The following is a 17,223-nucleotide window of genomic DNA, read 5'->3' as shown; positions in this document are numbered from 1 at the left end:
AGCATGAACACTGCACTAGCCACACTCCACAGCAGCTAGAAGTTGCTCCTGACAAGCCTTGTTTCGTTCCATTATGATGACGGGAACTCGTCAGAGGAGAGGCAGATATTGAATGAAATGGGTTAAACTAAAATTTAATGATATTGTTTTATAGAATATATAGGCGCAATGTGTGTTCACTCAACGAACTATCCGGCATGTGTGACAAATCAACACGAATGGAATAGTGTAGAACAGAGGTGTTATGAACCCTACTGACACAACTATCACTGGTGCTAAGTCACGAGGGGGTGGACAAGGCGTTGTTCGGAAGAGTGCCTATAGAGCCGACATCCAATGCTACCATGATTGTTATCTCACGGTGTCCTGGCCAACCGTGCATCTAGCCAGTATCTAGCCAGTGTGCAGCAAAGTAGTATCACTGGAGTGTCCAGTTGCCGGGCAGGATGTTGAAGCAGGGGACACCAAGGCGACCGCCCTACTTTTCATCATCCGGGATGCTCCGTCCCGGATTCGTCCCAAGCCCAGTGTAGATATGTGTTACGATCGTGCAATCCTCCTTACATTGCAAAATGGATTTTACGAAAATGACTTTCGCCATCATCCTCCACCAGACTCTAACTCCTGTGTCTGTGTGGTGTTACTGTTTTCTGGATGATTTCAAGGCTTGACTTTGAAAATTTGGGCATGCCCCAACCTCAGAGTGACGCGATTGGGATTCATCGGGAAAATTTAGTTAATCAGTATAAAGGGTTTTCTGCAGCAAAGAGGCCATGTGTGAGTGAGTGTTCAAACTAGGCGACGGGTTCTTCCCTGTGCACCACATACCGCATTTTCCTGGTCATGTGGACTTCCAAGGCCTTGATTTGCCGGTTCAATATCTATGTGGTCAGGAGTAAAGAAGCTCTTGATCTGCATATGGGGTTTCCGATGGCGAAAACTCACATCACGTGCTCCAGGTACGTAGATCTACTACAAGTATGTACAACGAAGCTCAGCATGCGCACAGTCCGACTATCTGCCATGATCATGATGATGATCAGCGTAAGCGAGTGGGTTTCTGTGAGGGAGTGCTATTTTTACTACTTTGCCAGTCGACCAGTTCCTAAAAACGGACTGGCAACGTACATTGGGAACACTATACCACGACGTGATGTGAGTTTTCGCCATCAGTGGACCCCATAAAGAGGGTATCCAGAGTTGCACACTCTTGGAAGATTTGTTTACTCTTGACATGATCAATAGCGGTTACCCTCAGTTGTAAGTGGACTCTCGTTTTTTAATTTGGTTTATAAGTCATGAAATGTATGGTACTATGCAGTTGGATGCCAGTGTGTACACAAGGTTACGCTGACTAAATGTTCACCCGCGTCAACTGTATGTGATCTGTGACTATGCATGGGCTCGGTGTGCCGCGCGTGTGGTATGTGTGATACATGTGATACGTGACGGTGTGTGGTGTGTGGTGTGTGGTGTACGGTACATGTGCCTTAGGGATACTCCGGTGCCTTTCGATCGAAGGTGTACTTCTGCGACCAGTGCTTCAACGCTGGTCATCACGTAGGCATCAGTCCTGTGACACTGGAGCTGAGTGTAGCAATGCCTCCTTCCGTTGAGAAAGACTATCGTATTGACTTGGTTCTGGGCAAGGGTAGGTACTGCTCAGCCTTTGCCAGGGTCACAGCCCTAGGGCATTACCCTCTGCACATTACCCCCTGCACATTACCCCCTGCACATTTCCCCCTGCACATTACCCCCTGCACATTGCCCTCTGCACATGTGTACGTGTATGCCGCAGATGCCAGTCAACAGCTCTGATAGAATTCTGTGTGGTACGATACGTTTAACTACCTGCACTCTTGTATACATTATACAATGTACTTTGCAATGCGATGCACCCTACTCCCCCCCCCCCCTTTCATACCTCAATTCCTATCACATCTGATGCTTCAGATGTATGTTGTGCAATGTGACTGCGGAGGAGCAATAGCAGTGATAGCAGGAGCTGCTGCACCAACCATGGTACCAGATCAACTAAGAACTGATCATCATTCTAAGAACTGATCATCATTCTAAACATGATGCCTGTATCCTTTTCAGCACTCTCCCATTTTGGAGGCGCCCAGAAACCCCGTGTCAGCATGGAGGCTCATCTGGGCAGGAAAACAATCATGTGGCTGACATCGGCCACTGGATGTAAGTGAGAACAATGCATGATTGCATGTACCGAATGTTTGCATGGCTGTGCGTACCGAACGTTTGCATGGCTGAATGTACAGAACGTTTGCATGACTGCATGTACCGAACGTTTGCATGGCTGAATGTACTGACACCGTGATGACGATCACTGTACTGACCAGGTCAGGTCAAAACTAACTTTTAGTAAACCCTACAGGGGCGGATCCAGAGACCTCTACAAGGGGGTTCCAGTTTAGCCAAGACTCAGAATAGCTGATACATGTACATATACATGGACATGTACGTGTATATGGTTTCCAATACTGGCAATAGTACATTTGCGAAATTCAGGGTGTTCTGAGGAACCCCAGGACACCTCCCCCCCCCCCCCCCCCCCGCCCCCCTGGATCCACCCCTGCCCTATCGAATTTGATATCAGCTGAAAGCTTAGGATTTCAGGAGTTCAAATCTATAACCTGGGCTAAGTTCGAGCAGGTGAAGGAGAGTTATGGCTGTTGTAAAGCGTGCAACTAGGTGTTTTTTTTGTGTCGCGACGCAAGTATGCTTGGGAACTCGTAAAGTGGCACCAGATCCAGTGACAAGTTGGTGGCAGCGGAAGTGGTGGCAGGAGGCGCTTTCTCAAGTTTCTTTAGACGGTCGGGAATTTCAACACATCATTTATTTGACACACCGTTTGTTCGGGATAAGTAGAGGAACTTTGCTAGAGACAGGCTATGTTTGGCTGACAATAATTTCAATTATTTCCAGTAACGCCTTGATTGAGTAACACCAACAGCATTGGATGTTTGGTCATTGAGTAAAGATGAAGTACTCTTGGCATTTAGGACGAGGTCTTGGTCGTTGTCTAGGAGACGACCAATCAGCGGCGTTACCGTCAAGGGCCTTATCAGAGTGCAGATCATGAAATCTGCAGAAAATGTACGGTGTACTACTAAAAACCCTCTGGCGGAGGGCGTCGCGAGAGAGGTGAAGACTCTGTAACCGCCCTTACCCATGTTGATCTGCACCTCTGGGAATGGCACAGCATGTCCGCCTAACAAGTCGGCGACATCTTTTTTATTACTATTATTATTCCACAATCACGATGACATATTGCCAATAAACATGTGATGCGGGCAATTTTAACCAGCCATGGTGGGGAAAACTGAGAAAAAGAAGGAGAAAAAGAACCATGAAAGCAAAACAAAAGGAGTACTAACTACCGTCGTCGATCCAACTTAGGTAGGCGCGTGCAGAATGCCGGAACAAAATGCAGCATAGGTGTCACGGGATTTTACCTCCTGCGAAAGCCGAGACCAAGGCAAATAGGACTTGAATAGAGGGGATTTTAAAAGGATCGATGATCTGGCAAGTGGGAACTGGACAGAACATCTACAGTCCATTCAGAAAAAGATAGACTTCTAGCTTTTGGCCATAAATGGGTCAAACATTGAGTTTTTTTAGAATTTTTTCTGCAATCCCCTATGGAATCCTCTTCCAATTATGTTTCTGAAGTCTATTTCTCCAAAAAGCAAGCCATAGCAAGAATAGGATTTCGGCCAGGTTTTGCTCCAAGAGCACTGAATTGGGAAAAACCCATCAAAATCCAGGCCGTTTGACCCTGCCTGCAACAGTGCATTGTACGGTTCGAACCCCAGTTCAGGTACCCTTTTTGGACCCTTTTTCAAATTTCAAATTTCACAGCACTGCACTGTACTGTGTACGGTAAAATCTTGAAAAATCGCCTAATACGGGAGCTCGCCAGAGCCAGGGCCTATCTTTTTGTGAATGGACTGTAGTAGGTGAGCTGTTATTGAACCAGCTTAAATGCGCAAGTGCATGCGGAGGAACAAGTTTAAGCTTAATGCGGTGAATGAATTTACATGCTGAGTGGGGAAAGCGTTCCGGCTGAAAGAGGGGAAGAGGAAGCCAAAATGTATAGCGTCTGAGAGGAGGTTAGAGGGGGCATACGGAATATTAATCGAAGCAACTTACGGTGCGTGACTTCTAACCGATGCATAAGAGCAGAGGATAGACCAAAGGACCAAACGAGAGAGCAGTAATCAAACAAAGGAAGAATATAGGAGTGATACATTTGTATTCGACAACCATGGTGCAGATGGGAAATATGAGAAGAAATGCAGCCTATAGCGGAGCAAACTCGCTTTTCAATATATGTTACGTGCGAATCCCAGAACAAGTGTTCATCAAGAAATATACCAAGGTGTTTGTGATTTTTAACTATGCTGATAGCAATGGGATCGTCAGGGAAAGTAAAAAGTCGACTCCTGAGGAGGGTGAGGTCACTGGAGGGTCGTGGGGGGGGGGGGATACAAAGGATTGCCGTTTTCGACACATTGGGGCGGAGTTTCCACTCTGACATCCAGCGCACAACTTGATTAATGTGATACTGTAGCGAGTCACATGCTTCTATTGAAGCCTGGCTCGGTTATATGGAGATCTTCTGCCAAAGCAGCCAAACGCCTGATGACTTCTTGACAAATCTCGATAGCAGCTGAAAATATGTGTGTGTGGTGTGTGTGTTGAATGAATGTGTGTGTGTGTGTGTGTGTGTGTGTGTGTGTGTGTGTGTGTGTGTGTGTGTGTGTGTGTGTGTGTGTGTGTGTGTGTGTGTGTGTGTGTGTGTGTGTGTGTGTGTGTGTGTGTGTGTGTGTGTTGAATGTGTGTGTGTGTTGAATGTGTGTGTGTGTGTGTGTTTGTGTGTGTGTGTTGAATGTGTGTGTGTGTGTTGAATGTGTGTGTGTGTGTTGAATGTGTGTGTGTGTGTTGAATGTGTGTGTGTGTGTTGAATGTGTGTGTTGAATGTGTGCCGGTGTGTGTGTTCCCATGTGCATATACCTGCTACTGCAGACACCGTTCCACAACTAGAATCCATGCTGCAGACGTTCAGCCTCGTTGCGACCGACTTGGTGATGACGAAGAGTCAGTTCACCAAGTACTTCTACTACTTCCTCCCTCAAGGGTATAGCTCAATCGTCGATGTTATCTTGGACAGGCTTTGGCATGTATGTTTTCCTGAGGACTTTTCGTAACTTTCCCAAACTTGCATACATAATATTATGAACATACGCATTATGTTGCTTAGGGCCCGGTCACACATGCACTCGAAAGTAGCGGATCCGCTGAAGCAACGTCGCAGGAGCGAAAAATACCATGGCAACGGCGAAAAGCGGAACTTCCTCTGAAGCGGAAACTCCAATCCGCTTCCTCCGGAATTTTCGAAACGAGACTGTCGCTTTTGCGGTTTCGCTTCAGCGGAAAACACCACGGTCTGCTGTGTATGGACTTGCTATGAGAAATTTGCAAGCGTATGATGTCCATGCAACAAAATGCGTGAAATTGCGCAAGATAGTCATTGACCTCGTCTCTTCTCCGTACCGTATGCACCACAGTCCACTTTACTCTCATTTTCCGCCAAACTGTAGGATTTGCGCTGTTTGTATGTGTGACCATACGCACGTGGGTTCGCTGGAGCAACACCAGGCTCTCTGTTGCGGAATTTCGACGCCGAAGCGGAACCCCCAGTGCATGCGTGACCGGGGCCCCTAGTTAGCACTGGTATGGTGCTGTAATGTAGTGGTACCTGCTCAGCCATTGCAGACAGCCTGGTGTTCACGGTCTGCAAATGGGTCCGGCCCATCAGTTCAGTGAAGTAGCATGGACGGCCTGCCAGTGGTGGTGGTGGTAGTGACAAGCACTACTGCAGACAGTACGACCCCCGGCGTTCAAATTACTCCTTGCCCTTGGGGGATGAGTGTCCGGAGATTGTGCTCAAACGGCACAGAACTTGAGTAGCAGGCAAAACATCTTGTAAAAAACAGTGTAGATCCTGCTACTGAGCACATTCTGTTCAGCGTGCTCTGGAACTTCGGAACAGACTGTGTGACTATGGAGTGAAACTATGGGACCTCTAAAGTAGAAGAGACCTGGTGGAAAAGACCCGTTGTGGTGGAAAAGACCCGTTGTGGTGGAAGAGACCCGTTGTGGTTGAAGAGACCCGTTGTGGTGGAAAAGCTGTGAAATATTCTATGCATCTCAGGGTGTAGATGCATGGAGTGGGGAGACCTCTACTGAAAAAGGTAGTTCTTGCAAGGTACACATTGTTCTTTCAGGGGACAAGTCATTATTGAAAGGAACACATTTTTTATTGCAAGGGACAACATATTCTGCTGCTGAGACAACACATGTACTAGCATCCTGTGGATGCGGGTGATCGGCTGTGAAAGAGCGTGTCAATCAATAATAATGCACACAAATGTGATCGTCATGCTATTTGTGTGTCTGTGCTGTTCTTCCGTGTTTAGTACATTGTACACCCGAAGCGCGGCCAGCTGGAGTTTCCTTTCTACATGTACCGCTTGGCTCTGATAACACACGACAGTGATGCATTCATTCTGAGATGTGAGTGAAGCAGCGACAGCAGCAGCAGAAGCAGCACCAGCAGCAGCAGGGGTGGTTGTGGGATAAGCATGAGATAACTGTTAGACCTGAGTGACTTTCTGTAATGCTCAGAGGCTCCACTACAGCCAATCAATCATCTCTCAACATCTCTCAACATCTCTTCAACGCCTTGACAACCAAGGTCCTCCACTGCAAGTGCGATTAAAATCGCCGTTCTAGTAGCTCAGTGATCCCTGGCCTCAAGCGAAGGTCCCTGGTTTGAGTCCTGCTGGTGACAGCCAATTTTTTCTTCAGACTTTTCCCGTTTGCATTTTTTCCCTCGAACCAGCGGAAATGTTAGGACTTTGACTTTTTTGGAGCTCCCGGCGTGCGAAGTTTGTACGTGAAGTGTGTGGGTTACAGTGGGGGCTGATTCCCACCCGCCCGTGTGGATTCACAGGAAGCGTGAATTTCGAAAGTCTGAAGGAAATGTTGAACGGTCTCTGCTGGGATCATCGGACGGCTACACCATATTACAGTCCATTTCAAAAAGATTAATTTAATAACTATCAGGTTTCAGTATGAAGATAAGGGAAATTCAGACAACAAAGTACATAGTACGGGTTGTTAGGGCACGCCAAATTATTCTCCAAATTTTTTCCCTATGGGCTTTTAATTAGGTATGAAGCCCCAAGGACAAAAATTTGGAGAAAAAATAATTTCAGTTGCAGTGATGATGCAGTGAAATGGCGGAGTGGTGTACCAACTTGGTGTTTCCATGTCCTGTTGAAGATGAAGGCAGAACTAAGGAAAGACAAATGAGACCGAACGGCCCTTTGCATAAATGATGCGTAGGAGCATGACTGATTGTGTACTTTGTGCAGCCATGCTTGGGTAACTTGACCTAGTGACAGCCGGCCACGACAGTAGCCCATGGAGGAGCGAAAACACATATTAGCGTTTCAAAATGGCGCTACTATCCATCTGCACACATAGAGATGCGTTGACAGCCAGCTTCCAGCACTTTGCCACAACTTATAACTATGGGTGAAATGCCACATCGAAGAGCATTCCTGCTTGGAACTGTTAACAGTTTAGGGTAGTGCCTGAAAGTGGGTAGGAAGGTATAATGCCATTGTGTGCGATTGCCTTACACTGTCTCCTTGCCTGCCTGCCTGCCTGCCTGCCTGCTTGTGGTGCATATATGTACATGTATTCTTACTCCAGCATGCTGCGAATTCTTGGGCGATGAAGTTGGAGTCGAAATTTTGACAGCTTTGTACAGTGTAAGGCTTATGGAACAGATGGCTAGCCAGCCGCACTTGAGTTGGTCAGTAGCCACCGATTGTAACAACTCTATGCTAACTGTGTATATCGGCAATGTGACTCACTTTTAAAATGGACAAATCCCGGATCAGGCAATGGCTCAGCCGGGATGCTATCAGCTGATGCGACTTGAAAGTATCCGGCATGGTGGCAGCTATTACTTTGCGCTGTGTGTATTAGTAGGGTTCCAATATTATACAATGCAGGTCACTCGGCTGTGCGTGCCTGTTGCGTGTACGTTAGATGCATCCCATGATGCCTACCTAAAGATTCTGAGTTCAAGGACGTTCTTGCACTACATCCATCATCCTTGCCGACACTAAGGAATATGCTTGTGCGTGGCTCCTGTATAACCGTTATCACAAACATTGAGCAGACCTCTATTTCATGCACTGTTCAGACAAAGAGCAGATGAGAGGAGGGGGAGGGAGGGAGAGGTAGGGAGAGGGAGGGAGAGGGGGCCTGAGGGAGGGAGAGGTAGGGAGAGGGAGGGAGAGGGGGCCTGAGGGAGGGAGAGGGAGGGGAGGGGAGGGGGAGAGAGGGAGGGGAGGGAGAGGGAGAGAGAGCGAGCGAGAGTACTATGAGCATATCACATCTGGCATGAGGTTCACAGCTTCAGTTAGGATGTATCTGGGCTTAATACAATGTATAGGGTGCGGCTGTGCTCATGAAAAAGTTCTACTCTTGATTGTTGTACTGTATTGTCTATGGTCACAGTACACAGCACACAGCACTGTGCATGTTTGTTTGTGCTGCGCCCTGTCCAGTTCGACACCCTATGGAAGAGGTGCGGAGCGGAAAACAGCATGGCTGAGTTTGAGGTCACACCCAGTCAGGTCGTGAGTATGAGCTGCTGCCGTTTTAAAGGATTTTGCACATTCGTCCTTTACCGTACTGTGAAGCTTTCCGTATTATTTTTCCAGGGTTTAACCTACTTTGGCCGGGCTATAAAAACACAATCCTGCATAACACTGCTTCAAAGAAAGGTTTGGCAAACTGGCGTGAAAAGTCCGGAATTGCCGGACCCCTCTCTAGGCTCTCCTTCTTATGTAAAATTACTTCGCATAAATTCGGAGTACGGAGTGCCTTGGCTAAAAGGTACAGGTGCTACGGCCTTTGCAGGGAGAGGGGGAGGAGGGGGGGGGGGGGGGGGGGGGTAGACTGAAGTCTTATTGTACTACTTTCTTGCTAACTAAATGTAAACTGAATTGTCGCCAACTACATGTACAACACCAGCACAGTTGACTCATCTACTCTATTCCACTTGGTATTAGCTCGATGGGGATAGAGGGAGAGAGAGAGGGGTGGGGGGGGGGGGGGGGTGGGTTGCAACTCCAAGTTCCACGTAGTCACCATCATCGGGCTTTATTCGAGCAGTGGAGCACGCTACTCTATTACGTTTGTTCGAACTGCGAAGAATATTCTAACTTGGCCTGGCAATGTGTATTATGCTATGCTCGTGCGTGCTGTGGGTGTATGTGTGCTCTACTTCTACGTCTGCTGCTGTTGCTGCTGTTGCTGCTGCTGCCCTGTGGTTCTGTGGCTGCTGCTGCCCTGTGGTTCTGTGTAGGTAAAAGATGTCCTGGACATGCAGGAGGAGATCACGTCTTATGGCCAACTTCTCGTGAATCATGGTGCCTATTTTCCGGAAACGCCAAGACAACCTACGTCTGGCAATATTCATATCAAGGATAACTCCGAGCCCATGTGCGGCATAGACTTTCCAGATGAGCAAGTCCCAATGGTTTCGGATTCGGCCGAGTCGAACGTTGCTGCCTCAAGGTCCAAAAATCCAAAAGCCAAGCGAGCAAAATCCTCTGATCTGAAGAGAAGAGCATCGGATTCTGGCAGGTTAGAGCAAAGATGTGTGTGCTTGTGCGGTGGTAGTGGTGGTGGTGGTGGTGACGGCGGGCGGTATACAGCAGATGGGTGGAGGTGCCAGGAGGATGGCCGCGGGCAATGGGCCAGTGAGATCGCTAGGGGGTATTTGGGTGACGGGAAGGCGCGAGCAGAGTGGCATAGCCAACAACAGGGGATTGTGTCATTACCGTACTCGCGCGATCAGAGCCCTCTCTTGAATAGTGCCCTATCTCGAATAGTGCCCTAGTCTCCAAGAGCCAGTGAAAAATAAAGCCCTCTCTTGAATAGTGCCCCCCCCCCCGGTCTTGTAACCAAGCCCATGTGCAAGTTTGGTGTTCTTTTGCTAATGTTCTTGGCCATTTCTTGGCACTTTTGTTTTCAGGAACAAAATCGCAGGTCTTGTTCCCGTTTCTGTGGAGTCGTGAGCGTTTACAGTACACTTTAGGCTCTGTTTTTCTTTGTTTTATGCTGGATGATGCAAATGTACCAGCAATGAAAAAATAGTTCCCTCACTTGAATACTGCCCCATCTGTGAATACTGAAAATAGTGCCCCAGGGGCACTAATCGCGCGAGTACGGTAATTGATATTGGGGTGCTCAGGCAAAGTGCAGTACAGTACTTTTCCTCCTGGCACCTCCACTCATCTGCTGTACACTGCCTCCCCATCGCCTCTGTCCGCGCTTTCATGCTGCCTGTTGCCCGCCACCCTCCTGGCACTTCTACTGTCGCGCCTTGGCCCACGCCAGCTTTCTCCCCATACCTTACACCAGATTTAGCGCTAAATTTGTTTATGCTTGTGGCCATATGTGTTGATTAGCATACTGTTGGGTATATCCGAGTACCAGTTGTATGATGATTGCCTAGCGGCATGAAACTCAGAGTTACAACCAACCTGAACGTCCTCCACCGAGTCTGCTATGTAATTCTTGGTGCAACACTCACTGCTCTTGGAGCATTTCGAGCACTCTTGGCGGGGTTTGCAGCTCTTTATAAAAATGCTTTGCTTCACGGAAACGTATTTCATTGCGAAGAGCTGCGCTTTGGTCCTCTGAGCTGTGCTGAGGAGCTCTAACAGAGCGAAACAGTTGCTGTCCACAGATTTGAGTATTATGCTCCCTAGCAGTCAGCAATGTCGTTAGGTTGAGCACTCTTACCTTAGCGCGAACCCTTGCCGCTCACCTTGTGCAACGCTCACTGCTCTTGGAGCATTTCGAGCACTCTTGGCGGGGTTTGCAGCTATTTATAAAAATGCTTTGCTTCACGGAAACGTATTTCATTGCGAAGAGCTGCGCTTCGGTCCTGAGGAGCTCTAACAGAGCGAAACAGTTGCTGTCCACAGATTTGAGTAATTCTTGGTATATGTATTCATTGTATGTATTCATATGTATAAGTGCATGTGTGCCTTTAGCCAACACACTTGCCGTTTACATGAGAAAATTAAGCCCGGGCTTATTCGCTTCGGGCTTATTTTTCAACCATTTATATGACAGCTGTACGAGGCTGAGTTCAGGTGAGTGAATGCGAGTTCTGCATGCTTTTTATTTTCAAATCGCACATGAACGCAGTGGTAAATGGCTGTGTGTGATGAAACTGGGAACAAGAAGTGCCGACTCGCGCTTCTACAGCCTTTCCGATTGTCGCTTATTTTCGGGAAAGTGAATCTTCCACTGAACAAAAAAACTAGAAGAAAAATTGCCAAGGAAGAAACGAGAGCTTGGAAGCTCAGGGCCCTACGCTATGCTTTTTTGCCTTGATGACCTAGACAAAAAAAGCATAGGGATGTTATAAATTCTTATAAATTTTTACTTGTTGTTTTTAGACATAACCTGGGATTCGAACCCGCACTATCGCCCTGCATGCATCCCCCGATACACTTCGCATACATCCTAATTCTTCCAAGTTGCTTCACGTTATGATCTTGATTTTGAAAGCCCTATTTGAATATGCATTGTGGCCAGCCGTCTTTGATTGTACGGTACGGTACGGGACAGGTACGGTCGAGGGTAATACGACACCATCTACCGCCTTGATGACGGCAAAAAAAGAATAGAGATGCCTGTAATAAATTTTTCAATTTTCCTATTTTTTTTCAGGCATTACCTGGGATTCGAACCCGCACTATCGCCCTACATGCATTCCCCCATACACTTCGCATTCATACTCATTCTTCCAAGTTGCTTCACGTTATGATCTTGCGTTTGAAAGCCCTATTTGAATAGTGCGGCCAGCTGTATGTGGCCAGCTGTGTTTGATGGTACGGTACGGTACGGTACGGGACAGATACGGGATAGCGCCAGGCGTGACACAAACACACAAGCACCAAATTAAAGCTGGGTGGACCCTGGCTAGCGCCAGACGTTACTGAAGTAACGTCTTCTGCATAGCTACAGGAATAAAAGAGACGCACTGTCCGCGGCGACATCCTCTCAGGTTCACGAGGCAAAATCGAAAAACACAGAAAAACTCGCCTACCCGTATTTTCCCCAATAAATGTACAGTACTTTTATTTTTTCAAAGATGGTCAGACCTGCACTACTATAGGAGACTGTACTAGTATTGGAGATGTGTACTTTTATTGTTTCTGGAAAGATTGATTGCCTGGGTTGGGTGGCAAACAACTCGTGATAATGATGCTGTAAGGGGCCGGTCACACTGAGGGAAATTTTTGAAAAAATCCATGGTCACCATGGATATTTGCCGCTGAGCGGGAGATTTGAGAGATTTAATCCACTCAATGAAAATCAGCTCGAGGCCCCGCTTGTCCGCCGAAGATTATAATCCTCCACGGCTTCCACTGGATTTCTTTGAGTTTCCTTGTTTTTTATTGCGTTCTGAAGTGGAGTGATACTCTAGAGGCTGTGCTGTTGCAGCTCTGGCCCAGGAGCGGGGCTGACAGACTGCCAGAAGCGAGTGGTGACAAAAAAATTGCTCGCGTGAGTGAGATTTTTTCGTCGTGCGTATGCAGTGTGGCCATGATGAAAAGAAGAAAAAAATATTCCCGGTTTATAATCTGAGGATTGTTCCCTCAATGTGACCGGCCCCTAAGGCTGTGTTTACATGAAGCGTTTCAACCCGGGTTGAGTTGTCAGACCTGCACTACTATAGGAGACTGTACTAGTATTGGAGATGTGTACTTTTATTGTTTCTGGAAAGATTGATTGCCTGGGTTGGATGGCAAACAACTCGTGATAATGATGCTGTAAGGGGCCGGTCACACTGAGGGAAATTTTTGAAAAAATCCATGGTCACCATGGATATTTGCCGCTGAGCGGGAGATTTGAGAGATTTAATCCACTCAATGAAAATCAGCTCGAGGCCCCGCTTGTCCGCCGAAGATTATAATCCTCCACGGCTTCCACTGGATTTCTTTGAGTTTCCTTGTTTTTTATTGCGTTCTGAAGTGGAGTGATACTCTAGAGGCTGTGCTGATGCAGCTCTGGCCCAGGAGCGGGGCTGACAGACTGCCAGAAGCGAGTGGTGACAAAAAAATTGCTCGCGTGAGTGAGATTTTTTCGTCGTGCGTATGCAGTGTGGCCGTGATGAAAAGAAGAAAAAATATTCCCGGTTTATAATCTGAGGATTGTTCCCTCAACGTGACCGGCCCCTAAGGCTGTGTTTACATGAAGCGTTTCAACCCGGGTTGAGTTCGACCCGGGTCAGATTTCAACCCGCCATGTGCACAAAGTGAATGGCGCGTTTACATGACGCATTGCGCTTGACCCGGGTTGAAATTTCGCCCCGGGTTGATTTCAACCCTCCCCCCAAGGGGAGGGTTGAAATCAACCCGGGTCAAGAAAATCGTACAAACGTACTTCTGTGCGTATCTCGCGCCAGGTTTGAACAGCACTGCAGATGCAAATTTCGCGCGAACGGATTCACGTGACCATACAGGACTGTAGAAGTGGACTTTTGGCGGCATATCAGTATTTGACCCTGGTCAACTGTCTTCATGTAAACACTCACCTCTTTTGTTTGTCGTACAGACTTTCAACCCGGGCTGAACTCGACCCGGGTTGAAATTTCTCATGTAAACACAGCCTAAGGCTGTAAATACACCCAACCATGGTAAGAATCAGTGTACAAAGACACAAAGATGATGAACGGGTAAGAAAAACGAAGTAAGGTGGACCCTGGTATCTGTACCCCACTAATGCCCATCACATCATTCCGGCATGTACTATTATTAGAGACGTGTCCTTTTATATTTTCGATCCACACCCAACATGTACTACAATTGGGGACGTACTAGTCATGGAGACGTGCACGTTTAATGGGGAAAATACGGTATAAGCCCAGGGCTTATTTTCGTGCCCCTTACCTGACAAAATAAGCCCGGGGATTGGATAAGCTCGGGGTCAAGGGTAGGGCTAGTTCAGCTCGGGGTGAGCCAAATAAGCCCGTCTCACCATGTAAACGCGCTCTCTAAAATAACTGTGTGACACATCAAGCTGTCATCACACTACGGTACAAAGCGCTGCATCTATGTCCACGTAAGGAGTTTTTGGTCGGTTGTCATGATGATCCGTGTACAGGGTGAAACGGGAGCAGAGGAAACGGGAAACGTAGACGTGGTAGGGAGAAGGAGGGGGGGGGGGGGGTATACAACTATTTTTGAACTAAAACGGGTGAACGTGCGTATCTCTCCCAGTCTTTTCCCGAGCGACCTTGCACATGCGTTTAAATTTTCAAATTTCTCCGAAAAACGTGACTGTGTGTACGGGTCACCGTCAAGAACTCTGCCTGTGGGATGATACGACCACCCATTTTGGATTTTTCACCAAGGACGTAGACATAAAAGGGAGTCGGAGAACGTAGTGTGATACGGCCTTAACGTAAGCCTAGGGTTGAATCAGCCCAGGCTTATTTTCCCCTGACCTTTCAGGCACGATGTGCCGATGTAACTCTGAAGCAGGTTTTTTATTGCATTTCATGTCTGTCCAAATTATCATTTTTTAACACGAAACTCGGAGTAACAGCGGAAAGAGACGTGTTTGATTCCGGCATTGCTGTGTAATGTATTATCATTTTTTATACAGGCGGAATCCTGATAATTCGAATATGGCTTAATTCGAACATATCGCTTAAATAGAAGTTTTTCCAGGACCAATTTCTATCAATACGAGTCCCGCATAAAAAGTTCTGATAATTCGAACCTCGAACTGGGTATGTCCGGTTAATTCGAAGTCCCACAGATTCCACTTACATAGAAAATGTGTGGGATTTGTGCTGATGATTCGAAGTTAGCAAAGTGTAACTCGAAGTTCACTGTACATTGTACTGGTCAGTTCAGTTTGCATGAGCAGGCTGTGCCGGTCAGTTCAGTATCCGTGAAATCTGTGTCTAAGGTCCATAGCGCAACTCTGCGTGACCATGAGAGCATTTTGACATACATTCTTGTGTTGTGGGTTCATGTTTGGATAATTAGAATGTCCGGATATTTAGAAGTTTTTCCTGGGATTTTGAGGTTCGAATTATCAGGATTCCACCTGTATATCTTTTCTATCTATTTATCTCTGTCTGTCCGTCTGTCTGTCTGTCTGTCTGTCTGTCTGTCTGTCTGTCTGTCTGTCTGTCTGTCTGCCTGTCTGTGTGCCGCACACTCTGCTGAACTTTGTGCCCAGGGCAATGATGGTTGGTGTCACTGCAGATGCATTGGGAGAAATAACACATCGCCATCGAGCTATGGAGTTGATGTGTATTCACGATGTAGAGGAGTAAGTAGCTGGCAGCAGCTGGCACTGTCATACACATGTAGAGGAGTAAGTAGCTGGCAGCAGCTGCCACTGACTCATACACATGTTCCATTCTCAATGGCATTGAAAATCGTCGAAAAAGACTTCAGGAATAAAAAAATCACTTCGAAGCCTAGTAAAATTATGGAGGATCTGTAGCCTCGAAAATGTCGTCATGATCACGCCAATCACCGTGGCATCTCCTTCCCCCTGCCTCATTATCACCGAACTTCTCTATCTGTCTCACGGCATTGTTATGAATGGATTGTCCTTTACCTTAAAATGAATAGGTGATCCTCAACTTTATGCTGTCCTTTTCCTGCAGCTACAACCACATCACACCCTCTGAGATGAAAACCATACTCTTCGCTGACGAACGGCTCCACAAAGCGATCCACCAGGCGGTGAACTTCCTCAACCTTGCCCCCTTTCGCCAGGCTGTGCACACCGATTCTTCCACAGCCCCCGACCCGTTGATACATGCTTCGACTTTCTGATCGGCCCGACACGCACTGACATGGGCACACACGCACGCACACTCGCCCACGCATGCACACACGGACGTCCTCCGTTGCTTAAATTATTATCTCCGATGCGAGCGAATCCTCTGCACACTGCTTTGCAGAAGTCGGGAGCGCTCTGATTATTGATTGTACTAGTTCTGATAATGGATGTACTGGAGTTTGGAATGTTTCAACCTCTTCTTTTTCTTGCTGTTACAGGCAACTAACTGCCTGCTATGCAAAGAAACAATTACAATGTTGCACTGTAACTGAACTGTCAAATTACAAAATCCACGGTCTAAAGTCCATCGTACGCAATGCTGCACCGGCAATGTGACCGTGCGTGCATGGATCAGACTCTACGCGGCGCGGCACTGTTATCAGGGGCCGTAGATGCTCTTCCATACAGTGTGTTGCACGCACACGTGTGCATTATCCCGTGTGTGTGTGTGTGTGTGTGTGTGTGTGTGTGTGTGTGTGTGTGTGCGCGCGCGCGTGCGCGATGATCATACACTCATTGTGGAGACAACTGCATACATGCATGCTCAACGCCCAATACCTCGATGCAGCTTTGCCATTTGTTGTCTCCTTCGAGTCGCCCGTAGCCAGACATGATGCGGAGATTGCATTTCATACAGGACGCTAAGTAACTGAGAAGAATTTCCCCGCATGATTCGGAATAATAGAATACAGGCGGTCATGTTGAATAGGCGCTGATGCTGTGACAATGACCATGCCCTGCAGTATTCAGAGAGCCCGCATTTTACTACTGTATCTCGTACTACATATCCGTTAAAGTGATGTACTGACACTCCCATTATGGCAATGGACATGCCAGTAGTTGCTGACAATGTACATGAGACTGCACTATGATCGCTGTTACCAGAAGCTGGTACTGACACTACTTTGCAGTGGAATCTTATACTGGTGAGATTTATCATTGCCTTGCCAGTGTTTCAGTTTGGATAGTTGGGCAAGCAGGGTGTACCGGTACAAGGGATGTCGTCGGATCTGCACTCTCTCTCTCTCTCTCTCTCTCTCTCTCTCTCTCTCTCTCTCTCTCTCTCTCTCTCTCTCTCTCTCTCTCTCTCTCTCTCTCTCTCTCTCTCTCTCTTTTTCTTTCTCTATCTGCCTATCCCTCTATCGTTCTTTATCCTTCCCTCTCCGGGAGATTTCTCCTCTCTCCGCTCCATCTCGCTCTCCCTCCTTACCTTTTCCTTTC

At 47.3% G+C, this 17,223-nt stretch overlaps 1 protein-coding gene across 1 annotated transcript in view; it reads left to right on the top strand.

Moving 5' to 3' along the window:
• LOC135831015 (uncharacterized) overlaps window positions 1-16,938 on the top strand; it is a 36,919-nt gene extending 19,981 nt beyond the window's left edge. The window contains exons 6-14 of the mRNA XM_065343255.1: window positions 1,495-1,651; window positions 2,101-2,196; window positions 5,050-5,204; window positions 6,504-6,600; window positions 7,807-7,865; window positions 8,673-8,744; window positions 9,476-9,756; window positions 15,388-15,480; window positions 15,824-16,938. Coding sequence (XP_065199327.1) covers window positions 1,495-1,651; window positions 2,101-2,196; window positions 5,050-5,204; window positions 6,504-6,600; window positions 7,807-7,865; window positions 8,673-8,744; window positions 9,476-9,756; window positions 15,388-15,480; window positions 15,824-15,995 — 1,182 coding nt within the window. The 3' untranslated portion in view covers window positions 15,996-16,938. The remainder of the gene's footprint in view (window positions 1-1,494; window positions 1,652-2,100; window positions 2,197-5,049; window positions 5,205-6,503; window positions 6,601-7,806; window positions 7,866-8,672; window positions 8,745-9,475; window positions 9,757-15,387; window positions 15,481-15,823) is intronic.
• The last annotated feature ends 285 nt before the right edge of the window (window positions 16,939-17,223 follow it).

The sequence above is a fragment of the Sycon ciliatum genome, chromosome 1, assembly GCF_964019385.1.
Source record: "Sycon ciliatum chromosome 1, ocSycCili1.1, whole genome shotgun sequence".
Lineage (NCBI taxonomy): Eukaryota > Metazoa > Porifera > Calcarea > Leucosolenida > Sycettidae > Sycon > Sycon ciliatum.
Note: the sequence above shows the minus strand (reverse complement) of the source record. Positions and strands in the feature narration are given on the sequence as shown.